This window comes from Rhamphochromis sp. 'chilingali', assembly GCF_963969265.1.
Source record: "Rhamphochromis sp. 'chilingali' genome assembly, chromosome: 16".
In the NCBI taxonomy this organism is placed as follows: Eukaryota; Metazoa; Chordata; class Actinopteri; order Cichliformes; family Cichlidae; genus Rhamphochromis; species Rhamphochromis sp. 'chilingali'.
Genome location: NC_137943.1, coordinates 32,935,737 through 32,948,417, shown reverse-complemented (window position 1 = coordinate 32,948,417; position 12,681 = coordinate 32,935,737). Strand labels below are relative to the sequence as shown.

Below are 12,681 nucleotides of genomic sequence, written 5' to 3'. Positions count from 1 at the left end.
TTCCTCAGCAGCAGTTTAAATGTCACGTCTTGATAAACTGAAGACAAATTCAAAATCACGTGAGCGTGTGACAGTTGCTAAGTCATAAAAAGTATTTCCCACTAACAGTTAATAATTAATCCATCCAGCAGGTTGCTCACACCAAAGACAAAGCAAAACAAAAGGTCTGGAGCTGCCGTCTACGACACATTGCAGGAAATTATCACTATCTGCTGGACACACAATGTCTCTCACAAAGCCGACGTGATAATAAGCATCTGGGCCTGCCCTCCGTCTGTTGTAATCTCCTGCTATCACGGTCAGAGTAAGACGGGGTGCAGGATCAGCCTCACTGTTTATCTTTACTCTTGAGTGATAGCTGTGCGTGAGTATCAGGTGGTGGAAAATTCAAATTCAAGCCACAGAATAATGTTTTCAGCACTGAAGAGAGAATAATTTAGATTTAGTAAGGTTTTGAAACCGCATGCCTGCTTCTGAGGGTTCAAGTACTCATGAATCATGTGCTCGAACAGTTGAGATCAAAATGGGTTCATAAGCCTTCTAGACTTCAGATAAGCGGTGCATGACGCAGCACTTCTGATCCGTTGTTCGGCTTTGTTTCTATTCGCAGTCGTGCAGAACTTTAAAAAATTACCAGTTTTCTTTTCTTTTTGCTTTAACCCGTCATTCGTTTCTTCTCGGCCTGATGTTTAAGGGGGATGGTGTGATGAGCATGTGGGGCTTGTATAAACAAGGGGCAGATAATCCGCTCTACTCGACTGACTGAGGGGACCTGATGATCTGCAGGTGGAGACGACTGAGGGTTGGAGACGAGATTAAAGTACCATTTGGCAGACTGTATCATATTCTGATGATTAGAGGTAGTATCATATATCAACACTGATGTACGGCTGCTGCTTTGCCAGGTCTCTGTTGTATAACAAAGATTTAATCTAAATGTCTCTCCCTGCTAAAATAAAGGTAAATAAATGAAACTCTTCATTTCAGTATAGACCCTGAACACTTTTCTTCAGTTAACAAAGAAACAAAGATGTCAGATGCTAAATGTTATATGAAGACTGCACACGAATCTTCTATCTTAGATCAGTGAATATCAACCAGAGTGAAAAATAGACAGACAGCGGAGCCAAAGGTCACTATATTTAGTCAAAAGAGCGCCCAGTTATCAGCATTCATAAGCTGTATGGATGAACTGAACACCGTCTAATAAAATAGGAAATTTCACATCTCCAAAAGTTAAGCACAAATCTTTTGGGGTGTCTGTAACACAGAGTAAGGCGTGTTATTTGTCAGGTCAAATTACTTCAAAAGGTTGGGGACGATGGTTGAAAAGATCAGTTATCAAAACAATTGGACCTTCCTTTATATAACTGAGCTCTCTGGAAACTCCTAAAGCTGTTTAAAGTACTTGTTTGTGCAGATGCTATGCTATGGCAGTTTCTGCCCGGATTTCACCTCAGATATATCGGAAACAAGTGTGAAATCTGGGAGCAGATTTGACATGGACCATAACCAGGTGTTTGAGCGGCCTGTCAGCCGTATACTGTCACTAGTGGCTCGGCCAACAAGTAACTGATGCAGGGAAGCAGTGCAGACATCTCGCTGGCAACGATGCCATTAACACCCACCATAACGTTCAGTTCTCTTTAGAGCTTCAGAGTTGACTGAAGGAATACTGTGGTAGGATAGATTCACTGCAAATATTGATGGAGGACTGCAGCTGTTGGAGATGTGCCTGGTCTCAGAACAACTGGTGTAGACGAGGTCAAAGTTCAGCAGCAGCAACACATTGCATGGATTCTTCTAGAAAACAACTGGACTGCTGCTTCCTCGTTTGCAGATACATACGTGTAAAGGCAGGCTTTTCATTTATTCTAGCTATTTGTTAACAGCAGTTGAACGTCAGAGGAATAAATGAAGATGGAAGAAAATAGTGGCGTTTGTTTGCAGGAGCAGCAGCGGGTCATCTTCCAGAGAACATACCAGCAGTTGTGTTGAGCCAAAGTTTTAATGCTCACGAAAAGATAAAGAAAAAGCCTCACAGGCTTTTGCATTGACGGCGCTGATAGAGGGGGTAGCTGTGGTCGAGCACAAGACTCAGTTTGTTGTCGGAGAGGAAGTGGAATCTCCCAAACAAGGCAGCTGCTCATTCCCGACACCGATGGCGTATGAACGCTCCCAGCCCCGAACATATCCTCGCCCCCCCTCCCCAGCTCCCTGCTGGGAGAGTATTAGCCACACATGTCGAGGTTACTCAGGGAAAATACACGCAGGCGATGGATGACTGCTTCAATTCTACTCCCAGAGCTTTCAGGGTGGGAGGTTTGTGTTGGTGTTTTGGCTCTGGCCACGAGGAGGTGTCAGGATTGAGATAACAGCCAGAAAAGAGCATCTCCCTGGATAACTGAGACATGCGTCCAACATGTTTACAGAAGATATTATACGTTGGAGGATGGATAAAGCTCTAAACCTAATGAATCAAAAATGACTAAAAATAGAAGGTTGAATCTCACTATTATATATATTATTTTTAATCTGATAGGATAAGACAGCCTGCAAAAACACCAAAACCATGCACAAAGCACTTCTTATAACATGTGTCTACCCTCAGAAAACCAATTATGACTCAAAGCTATTTCTTTCTCACTATATCCAAACACTTGTACCTCTTTTCTGGTGTAAGGGGGCATCCAACATAATTCTTCAGCAGCTTCTTTCCCACTGTAATTATCCTGCCTGTTCATACCAGTCATACTCGGACACCTCTGAGTGTGTGAGAGAGTTTGTTCAGGTTTAGCTGGACCGAGGGGCTCAGAGGTCTTTCTGGTGTAACAGCTGGGCTTTGATCCGCAGCTCCCAGTCCCAGTCGAGACTCTCAAGCGTTTCCCAGCTCATGTGTTGACATTAGCTCGGCGAGGCCCCGCTTCCTTTCATGTCAATGTGGTGATAGAAAATTAGTGTAACTGCAGATTTGTACAGGTGTCTCACTTTTCCTAATTTTGGCTGGTGGTTTTGTGTTGATGTGGTTTTGAAAGCTTTTACGAGCTGAAATTCTCTGACTGCTTCAACAGAACTTTCTTTGTAATTTGACGTAGTTTTGTGGTATCTGAACCATTGGTTGGATCCTGAAGAAAAGTTAATTAGAAGAAACTGATGCACTACATGTCTTTATGTAGTCTGCAACAGACCAGGAACACATGTTGTGCTCTTATCAGGTACTGATGCTCTGTTATCAAATCACGAGTTCGTTTTAAAGAGCTCAGAACTCTTATCACTCGTTGCATACAGACCACCTTTATTGCTAGACCAGTGTGTTTGGCTTCAGTTGTGACCCTGATGAACGCCACAAGATGAAACGCAGTAATGTTCTATGTACTGTAAATAATGCTGGCGTTTTAACCTGTTAATGATGTGTTTAAACTTGTTCCTAGCAATGAAGAATTATTCGTTTCTAAAGTATGACTGATGGGCAGAATCATTTACAGTAACAGTAACATCTTTTTCGACCGTTTCCTCTTTTGTTCTCTTTCCTCATTGAAGTTGAGCTTTACTGCTTTGGATGTCCTTTAATTGGCGATGATGAGCTTGTGATTTATTTGTGATTATTGGCGGTATAAGGAGACTCTACAGGTGTGGAATAATTTCAGCTGAAAGGCTTGTACATCAGCATGTGAAGTGATTTTTTGTTTGTTTGCATTGAGTCATGTGTTTGGAAGACTTTACATGTAATCACCAAATGTCTGTTACATGTTTGGCCTGAACACTTTTCCTCTCTTCCGTGCACGTTGGAATTGTGTGCAGCCGTCTGAGAAACCTCTGCTCTGCCTACTTGATCTAATCTAGTAAAAATATGCATTATACACTTAACTTTTGTGGTATTGCTGTTTTAAAAACATTACCTTCCTGACCATTTCCCCTTTAACCAGCCCACCTTATATCAGTTACTGAAGCTTTGTGCAGCGTGGTACGTGCTTCTTGAGTGTTTGCTAGTTTTATTAGCCTTTAACTCTGTGTGGTTTTCATCCATTAACAGATGCAACTTTAGGTCCTTAATTTCTTCATTCCTTTGTAAAGTACCAATGAGATCTTTGATGTTCAAAGTTCAGGCAATCAGTGGTGATGAATGACGGAGAGGAGGTGAAGCGGAGTCTTTTGGCCCAGATCCCTTGTTTAGAAATAGGGTAGTGTGTGTGTGTGTGTGTGTGTGTGTGTGTGTGTGTGTGTGTTCATGTAGGGATAGAGTTCAGGGAGGAGGAGATACAGAGAAGATTAAGAGGGGTGGGAGAGAAAGGATAATAAGATGTGTGCTGGATGCCTCTTTTTCTTCTCTCAGCAGAGAGAGGATGGACAAACAAAATGAATGTATGTGTGTATTTGGGGGTGGGATGGGGGGTGTCTTTAGAGGTAAAAGAGCCTTGAAAAGTGTGCCAGTGGGTGGAAGGAGACCCTCCTTTTGCTTTCTACATCCAAACTTGGTGCGAGCATCAGATTCCCGTGCTGGTGCACACCAGGAATGTCCATATGTCCCGGGCTGGTAAACAGCACACTCCTTCTCTTTGTGCGTGTTACAATGGAGCACCTTCCTTTGTTCGGTTCTTTTCTGGAGCACCAAAGAATCCGACGCCGCTGTCTGCCCAGCCTCTGTTTAGAGCTCTCATTTGTGTTTTGCCTTTGTTTCACTCGCTTAATTTCGCTTTCACTTAGGTTCAGGAATCGTGAGGGTCATGGTTTGGGGTTAAAATGTGTTCATTCATAACACGAACCCAACCCGGTAAATGATAATTTTAAAAAACAGAAAGGGGATATAGATACATGGTGCGATGGGAGAGAGGCTGATTTATACATCATGATCATTGGTAACAGGCCTGGTTAAATATAATGTGAGAACAACGGTACACTCTTGGTCCTCATGTATTCTGAGGCCTGTAAACGATCTTCTGATGAAGATATCAAAATGGATTTTTATCTTCATGTGGAGACGACTTCTTTCAACACAACCGTGAGAGGAAAAGTTCATTCAGACGGTTAAACAGGAGGAGAACATTCAGGTGGTCAGCAAAAGCAGAAAAGCATCTTAAACACTTAAGGTTTAAACTCTTGGGACCTTCCTCTTCTCCCTCTTACCTTTTGTTCGGTCATTTAAGCAGGTCTGAATAATACGGCAGACAAAACCAAAGAAGCAAGGAATGCAAAAACTAGCAACTAAAACAAAGACGAAATTGAGGACTTCATATAACAATGGTTTCATTCATAATTTGCCAAACAAAATAAAGAATGATGAGCAGTTTCTCTGTAAGACTTCTTATGACCACGCTAATGAACAACAGCACATGTGGCTATGCGATTAGGAGAGAATCCGCTCGAAGGGCCCCTCGATTCTGTAGCTCAGTCGTATTTCAGGGAGGCTGGTTTCTAGTCTGAAACTGTCCTATCAAACAAACGAATCCATCAATGATCTGCACTGTCTGAACTAAAGCTTTTCTTGATGTGAAGCTATTATTTTTAAAGGTTTCCAAAGCCAAAAGAACGATTCAAACAAAGTTTCAACCGTCTAAACATGCAGTTAAGAATCAGACCTCCTCTTGTAAATTCCACAGATTCCTTGCTAATCCTCCACAAACACAAAAGAATAGGGGAATTCTAGTCATTTCATATCCAGCTGTTAACCCTAAGGAGAAACGCTGTAGAAACCAGTGGCAGTAAACTTGACTGGTCAGCAGGTATTAAAGTCCTCTCAGGAACTCCTCGCTAAAAAGCATCAATAAACATGCAGCTTTACTGGCCTCCTGGGTGACGGCAGGTGGAGACCTCTGAAACTAAACACTGCACAGCTTACCGTGTTTTCATGAAAGCAGAGACTCTGCTTTTGGTCAGAGAAAGGTCATGCCGTGGCAACATGAAAGCCTGTGTCTTTAGCAAAGGACAAAATATACCAACAGCACCACCTCTGAAATAGTCTATTTAAATACTGTCATAAAGTTACGTTTCTCTGTCTCCCTGAGATTTCTAGAGTGCTGTACAAAAAAAACCAGACGCAGAAGTGGATCCCATTACTCAGTTAGCATTGTTGTGTAGAGTCACAAGATTGGATTGATCTGAAACCTAAAAGCGAAATAATTTAAAAGGAGCGAGTTCTAATGTTTTTAGGTTACATGAAGCAGTTTCTTGGGTTTTAATTCAGTTATTTAGATGATTCTGTTATGCAGTAATAGCATAGGTGTGGTTAGGATCTGTTGAGGGTCAACAACAAATTAAGATGCCCTTTGCTTTGTAAATTATCAGTTTAAAAAAAGAAATGTAGTAGGTTGTATATAATGGTCCCATTCATGCAATATCATTGATGACAGAAAATCACTGATTAATTGTTTAGAGACAAATGTATAAATGTCATATTTTGATTCAGAGTCTTCAGCAAACTTTTCTTCTTCCTCTGCAGGGCGACCGGGTGTGGTTACGGGAGGATGAGCAGTTCCTTCCCAGCACCGTGTCCTCTTGCTCCGGAGGTGTTGTTGTCTTTGCCACTGACTATGGCCAGGTAAGAACAACTATAGCAGGTAACACTCGAGTAACTCTACTGACTGTTAGTGCCAAATAATGAGCTTCTCTTAGCAGACATACAGTGGGGCAAAAAAGTATTTAGTCAGCCACCGATTGTGCAAGTTCCCCCACTTAAAATGATGACAGAGGTCAGTAATTTGCACCAGAGGTACACTTCAACTGTGAGAGACAGAATGTGAAAAAAAAATCCATGAATCCACATGGTAGGATTTGTAAAGAATTTATTCGTAAATCAGGGTGGAAAATAAGTATTTGGTCAATAACAAAAATACAACTCAATACTTTGTAACATAACCTTTGTTGGCAATAACAGAGGTCAAACGTTTACTATAGGTCTTTACCAGGTTTGCACACACAGTAGCTGGTATTTTGGCCCATTCCTCCATGCAGATCTTCTCGAGAGCAGTGATGTTTTGGGGCTGTCGCCGAGCAACACGGACTTTCAACTCCCGCCACAGATTTTCTATGGGGTTGAGGTCTGGAGACTGGCTAGGCCACTCCAGGACTTTCAAATGCTTCTTACGGAGCCACTCCTTTGTTGCCCGGGCGGTGTGTTTTGGATCATTGTCATGTTGGAAGACCCAGCCTCGTTTCATCTTCAAAGTTCTCACTGATGGAAGGAGGTTTTGGCTCAAAATCTCACGATACATGGCCCCATTCATTCTGTCCTTAACACGGATCAGTCGTCCTGTCCCCTCGGCAGAAAAACAGCCCCATAGCATGATGTTTCCACCCCCATGCTTCACAGTAGGTATGGTGTTCTTGGGAAGCAACTCAGTATTCTTCTTCCTCCAAACACGACGAGTTGAGTTTATACCAAAAAGTTCTACTTTGGTTTCATCTGACCACATGACATTCTCCCAATCCTCTGCTGTATCATCCATGTGCTCTCTGGCAAACTTCAGACGGGCCTGGACATGCACTGGCTTCAGCAGCGGAACACGTCTGGCACTGCGGGATTTGATTCCCTGCCGTTGTAGTGTGTTACTGATGGTGACCTTTGTTACTTTGGTCCCTGCTCTCTGCAGGTCATTCACCAGGTCCCCCCGTGTGGTTCTGGGATCTTTGCTCACCGTTCTCATGATCATTTTGACCCCACGGGATGAGATCTTGCGTGGAGCCCCAGATCGTGGGAGATTATCAGTGGTCTTGTATGTCTTCCATTTTCTGATGATTGCTCCCACAGTTGATTTTTTCACACCAAGCTGCTTGCCTATTGTAGATTCACTCTTCCCAGTCTGGTGCAGGTCTACAATACTTTTCCTGGTGTCCTTCGAAAGCTCTTTGGTCTTGGCCATGGCGGAGTTTGGAGTCTGACTGTTTGAGGCTGTGGACAGGTGTCTTTTATACAGATGATGAGTTCAAACAGGTGCCATTCATACAGGTAACGAGTGGGGGACAGAAAAGCTTCTTACAGAAGACGTTACAGGTCTGTGAGAGCCAGAGATTTTCCTTGTTTGAGGTGACCAAATACTTATTTTCCACCCTAATTTACGAATAAATTCTTTACAAATCCTACCATGTGAATTCATGGATTTTTTTTTCACATTCTGTCTCTCACAGTTGAAGTGTACCTCTGGTGCAAATTACTGACCTCTGTCATCATTTTAAGTGGGGGAACTTGCACAATCGGTGGCTGACTAAATACTTTTTTGCCCCACTGTACATGTTCATTATGGAAGTAAAAGTTTAGCTGGACCTCTTTATATCACCTAGCTGTTAAAATGAAGTCTGTGCCTTTTAGGCTATAAGGTGAGACTTCCTTAGCAGTGGTGGTTCCCTGCTACTCTGATTTGCATTGGTGTATGTCACATGTTATGTCAAAGATTGGCCCGGAGATCCAGTGTTTAAACACGAGTTAGATGACCTATGTAGTACTTTTAAAATATGAAGTAAGAGGTGTAAAGTGCATCAAGGGAGCAAAAACTCACAGAACACAACAGGTAGAATGACCTTTTTGGCCCAATTTGCTTAAACTTAACATTAAATTTGGATGTAGTAAAATAGCACATCCTTAAAAAGCAGGTATAGTCCAAGGTTAAATTTTGGATTCTGAGGGTTACATTTCTTTGAGTGTCCTTCCATCCTACTGGGACAAAACATTAAGTCTATATGCCTGTTTGCTTAGCAGACAAGAAGCATTCCCATCTTTCCCACACCTGTTCTGTTGCTGATAAGAAAGCCCAGGCTTAGCGAGATCTTCCCATAATTTGGGATAAGCTCAAAATCCCTAAACTCCATATGGCTCTGCATAACATCTTTGATCCACATGTTTTCAAAACAGTGGATATGGAGGATGTAGGGCAGATGGAACTGGGTTTACATTGTTTTGGGTTGATTATTAAGAATTAACATGCCTCAATCAATCAAGGAGGTTTTGACGTTAGATTTGAAAACATCTTCTGTGAGCTGTTTTGTTCCATAGATTTGGACTGAAGTGTCACGAGTACCCAAAAAGTTGGTTTCTGCACACAATGGTGGTCTATTGACTCCAAACATTAAAGTAATCACTTTAAAGACAGCCAAAGGTGCCAGCATCATGTGGTGTCAACAAACCAGAGCACATGTAAGAGCAGCATTTGGCTGGCTTCCTGTAGATAGTCACACCTCTGTTCTCATCTGGATTGCTGGGTGTCTAACCAACTTTCTGTTGCGTTTCTTTATATAGGCAGATCGAAACAAAAAGTAGACCCTAATATTATTTTCATTGTTTGTAGTATTAGTTGGGATGGGATACATTTGTTAATGTGAAGGTACCTTTTAGGACAGGAGTGTCGAACTCCAGGCCTCGAGGGCCGGTGTCCTGCAGGTTTTAGATCTCACCCTGGGTCAACACACCTGAATCAAATGGTTAGTTCATTAGCAGGCATCTGGAGAAGTTCAAGACATGTTGAGGAGGTAATTTAGCCATTTGAATCAGCTGTGTTGAATCAAGGACACATCTAAAACCTGCAGGGCACCAGCCCTCGAGGCCTGGAGTTCGACACCTGTGTTTTAGGATGTTGCGTTGGCAGATGAATGAATTTAATTGTATGATTGTTTGAGTAACTGAACTACAGCTTGCAAACTGAGACAACTTCTTATGGCTGATGTCCACATGTTGGTGTGGAGACATCGGTCACGCCACTATTTGGAACACTTAGACTTTACTCCATTTCCCTAATGCCAAATTTGGCAACTGATCATTACCCAATCCACATTGCACCAGACACCAACAGCCCATCCTGCAGGAAGTTGGTCTACAGGAGCTCAGACCCATGCAGCTTATTTGGGGTCGGCTTTTCTCCACCTTTGAGCCCCTCCAGATTGTGTGGGGCCGTGGCATGGCATGGTATCTTGTTCATGCGTGAGGGAAGAGCCAAGTGGGAGACTGATAGGTGGACTGGTGCAATATCAACAGTGATAAAGAGATAAGGTGAGGAGCTTGATCATAGCCAGTTGTGGTGGTTCGGATAATTGACATTGCGTCAGTGATAACTAACTTGACGTGAACTTTCTGTCTTCTGTTAGCTGAATCGTTGACCAGGTAGTTCAGGTATGTCAGCTTTTTTTCAAGAAGGTTCTCGTCCCTCGGACACGCTTAAACTGAAACTGCTTACAGTCTTTCTACACTAGTAGTTCTAACCAGAACCAGCAGCAGGAGAAGAACTAAATGATTTGTCATTTCACTGAACTCACGCAAGTGTGGGGAAGTGAAACTGCAAAAAAAACCTGAATCTGGAGAAAAAAAAGTGCTTAAGAAAAAGGAAAAAAGGTGGGCTTGTCTAAACTAAACCCTAACAAGCCAAACCGTGGGTCACAGAGTCATTATAGAGGAACCTTTTTAGGAATTGAAAGAGTCCAGGATGTTTAATATCTGCAGTCTTCCACATGTTTGTGCTTCAGTGAGTTCCACTGCCACCTATTCTCCTGTTCAACCAAAGCCTTTAAAATCAGGCCAACAAACAATAACCTGTGCAAGCTGTTTGGGTGGATTTACTCTGCACTACCCTCCTGTGCTGACAGCTTTAACAAAGACTTCCTGTGTAGCCAGTGAGCAGCAGAGGGTCACTACCAGAGGACAGCCGCTAAATGTGAGTGCTGAGGGATTTAGGGTCATGTTGAGCTGAAGTATTGTCCTGAAGATTTACTGGCAGATTAAGGCATTCTTATCTCCTGGCCTCTGCTCGTTCAGAGAGTCTGTTAGACCTGCCGTCCACTGAAGCTAATGACTCTCCTCACCACAGTAAAAAATGTCAACTAGAGGATGGAGGGGTCCGTCTCTCTTTACATCTGTCGCCTCAGGAGTCCACGTGAACTTGGCGTTCTTAAAACTTGTAATGTGTTTCCAGCAGGTCAAAGTTTTCTCTTACTGAGTGAAAAATCTCTGCTTTTCCACATCTACATGATAAATTAGCACGAAACCTTAACAAAGCTATCCGTGGATCAGACAGATCCTACAGATATAGGAGACACTTTGGTTTGTTATTTGTTTTTTGTAGTGCCGCCATTCATGCTCCCCTCAGGATGAGTTGTAATGGTTTTATATCCAAGTAACTCGAAATCTTTTCTTCCCTCTTACCAGCCATTTTTCATTATTCCAAGTAATAAATTTCAGCCCGTAGCATGCTAACTGACTCGCTGCTTTGGAGCCTCACAGTTCAAACAAATTATGCTTTGTGGTGATAAAGTTGTCTTTGTTAATAAAGTTTTCCTCGTATTACTCATCTTACCTGTACCTTCACTTCCTGTACCTGTTTCTTCTCTTGTGTCTTTCTCTTATTTTTTTTTTTCCAATACATCCATCTCTGTTGTCCATTTAATTTTTCTTTATTTTTTAAAATTAAATTCTTTTTTAAATTGTTTTATTTTAATTCTCTAATCATTTGATAATTTAACTTGTTTGGGTTTTATTTTCTCTCATTTATTTTTGGGATTCGTTTTTTTTTTAAATGTTAAATGACTCTTTAATCCTTATTTTTCCTTCGATCTCTTCATTATTCCTTGGGTTCCCACCTGTTTCTTATTTTTCTCTCTTCCATCCTTGTCTTTTTTCTATATTTTCTTGTTATTCATCTTTTTGATTTCCTTTTATTTCTGCTTTTCATATTACTCGTCTTATATCTCCTCTTTCTCATATAGTTTATTTTTCTCTCAGCTCCTTCAGTTGCTGTAAACAGCTGTGATAATCTTATTGAGGATCGTGTGTTGAACGGTTTCTTTTTGATAAGCTCAGAGTTAAGAACATAAAGGCACTACACTCTGCTCAAGAGCCTCAACAATACTAGTAATGGTTACTTATAATCGCTTACTGCACACCACAAACTAGTGTGACTAGCATCAGGAGTGGCCTTCTGTTCCGTCGGCTCTCCTGTAACTAAAAAAAGTGCCTTAAAACAGTATGTGACTGCAGTGTGTGCCCTTGAGCAAGACATCGTACAGCAGCTCCTTTGTATCATTAAGCGAGTGCTGAAGTCGTGATACAAACAAGTGTGTTTGCATGCATGTCCATTGTCCTTTTGTGCATTTGTGTGAACTCATTCTAATTCATAGATTTAAATATGAAGGTGTGTGTTCGTGTGTGTCTGCCAGTTGTCTGTTGTGTGTAACTGGAGATGAAGGTCACCTGTTCAGCTTCAGCGCAAATGCTGCCCCTTGTGAGGAAATCCAAAGCTGACGAGTCAGAAACACGTTACTGCAACACTGTTAACATCACAGTGGCTACAGAGTGAACGCTGTGGGCTCATAAGTTACTGAAGTGCTTCACTAGTACAAGTACAACGCTGCACGCTTTCTGATGGTTTTTAAGGCTTAAAGAATAAAAGTGTGTTATTGGAGTGGAGTTGTATTTAATTATTATTATTATTTCCCAAAATTAGCCAAATATAAAATTAGCCCAACCTGTTGCTTACAGCACTGTGCACATGTGTACACGTGTCATTTATTCCTATTGCACATGGTCAAACAACAATCTTTGAATGTTTCTTTCTCCTTTTTTTGAAGTAATGCAAAGACAACATACTGCGTTTAATTTTCTGTCAGCGTTTAAGCACCCTGCTGCTAAATGTGTCCTTTTTCTGTTACTTCGGTGTCACTTACACTTAGTGACAAACAACAAACTATTGAACTAATTGGAATTAGTGT

The 12,681-nt window shown here is 41.8% G+C and overlaps 1 protein-coding gene across 1 annotated transcript in view; it reads left to right on the top strand.

Moving 5' to 3' along the window:
- myo10 (myosin X) overlaps nt 1–12,681 on the top strand; it is a 129,546-nt gene that overhangs the window by 34,741 nt on the left and 82,124 nt on the right. The window contains exon 2 of the mRNA XM_080907971.1: nt 6,437–6,535. Within this exon, the coding sequence (XP_080764097.1) occupies nt 6,437–6,535 (99 nt within the window). The remainder of the gene's footprint in view (nt 1–6,436; nt 6,536–12,681) is intronic.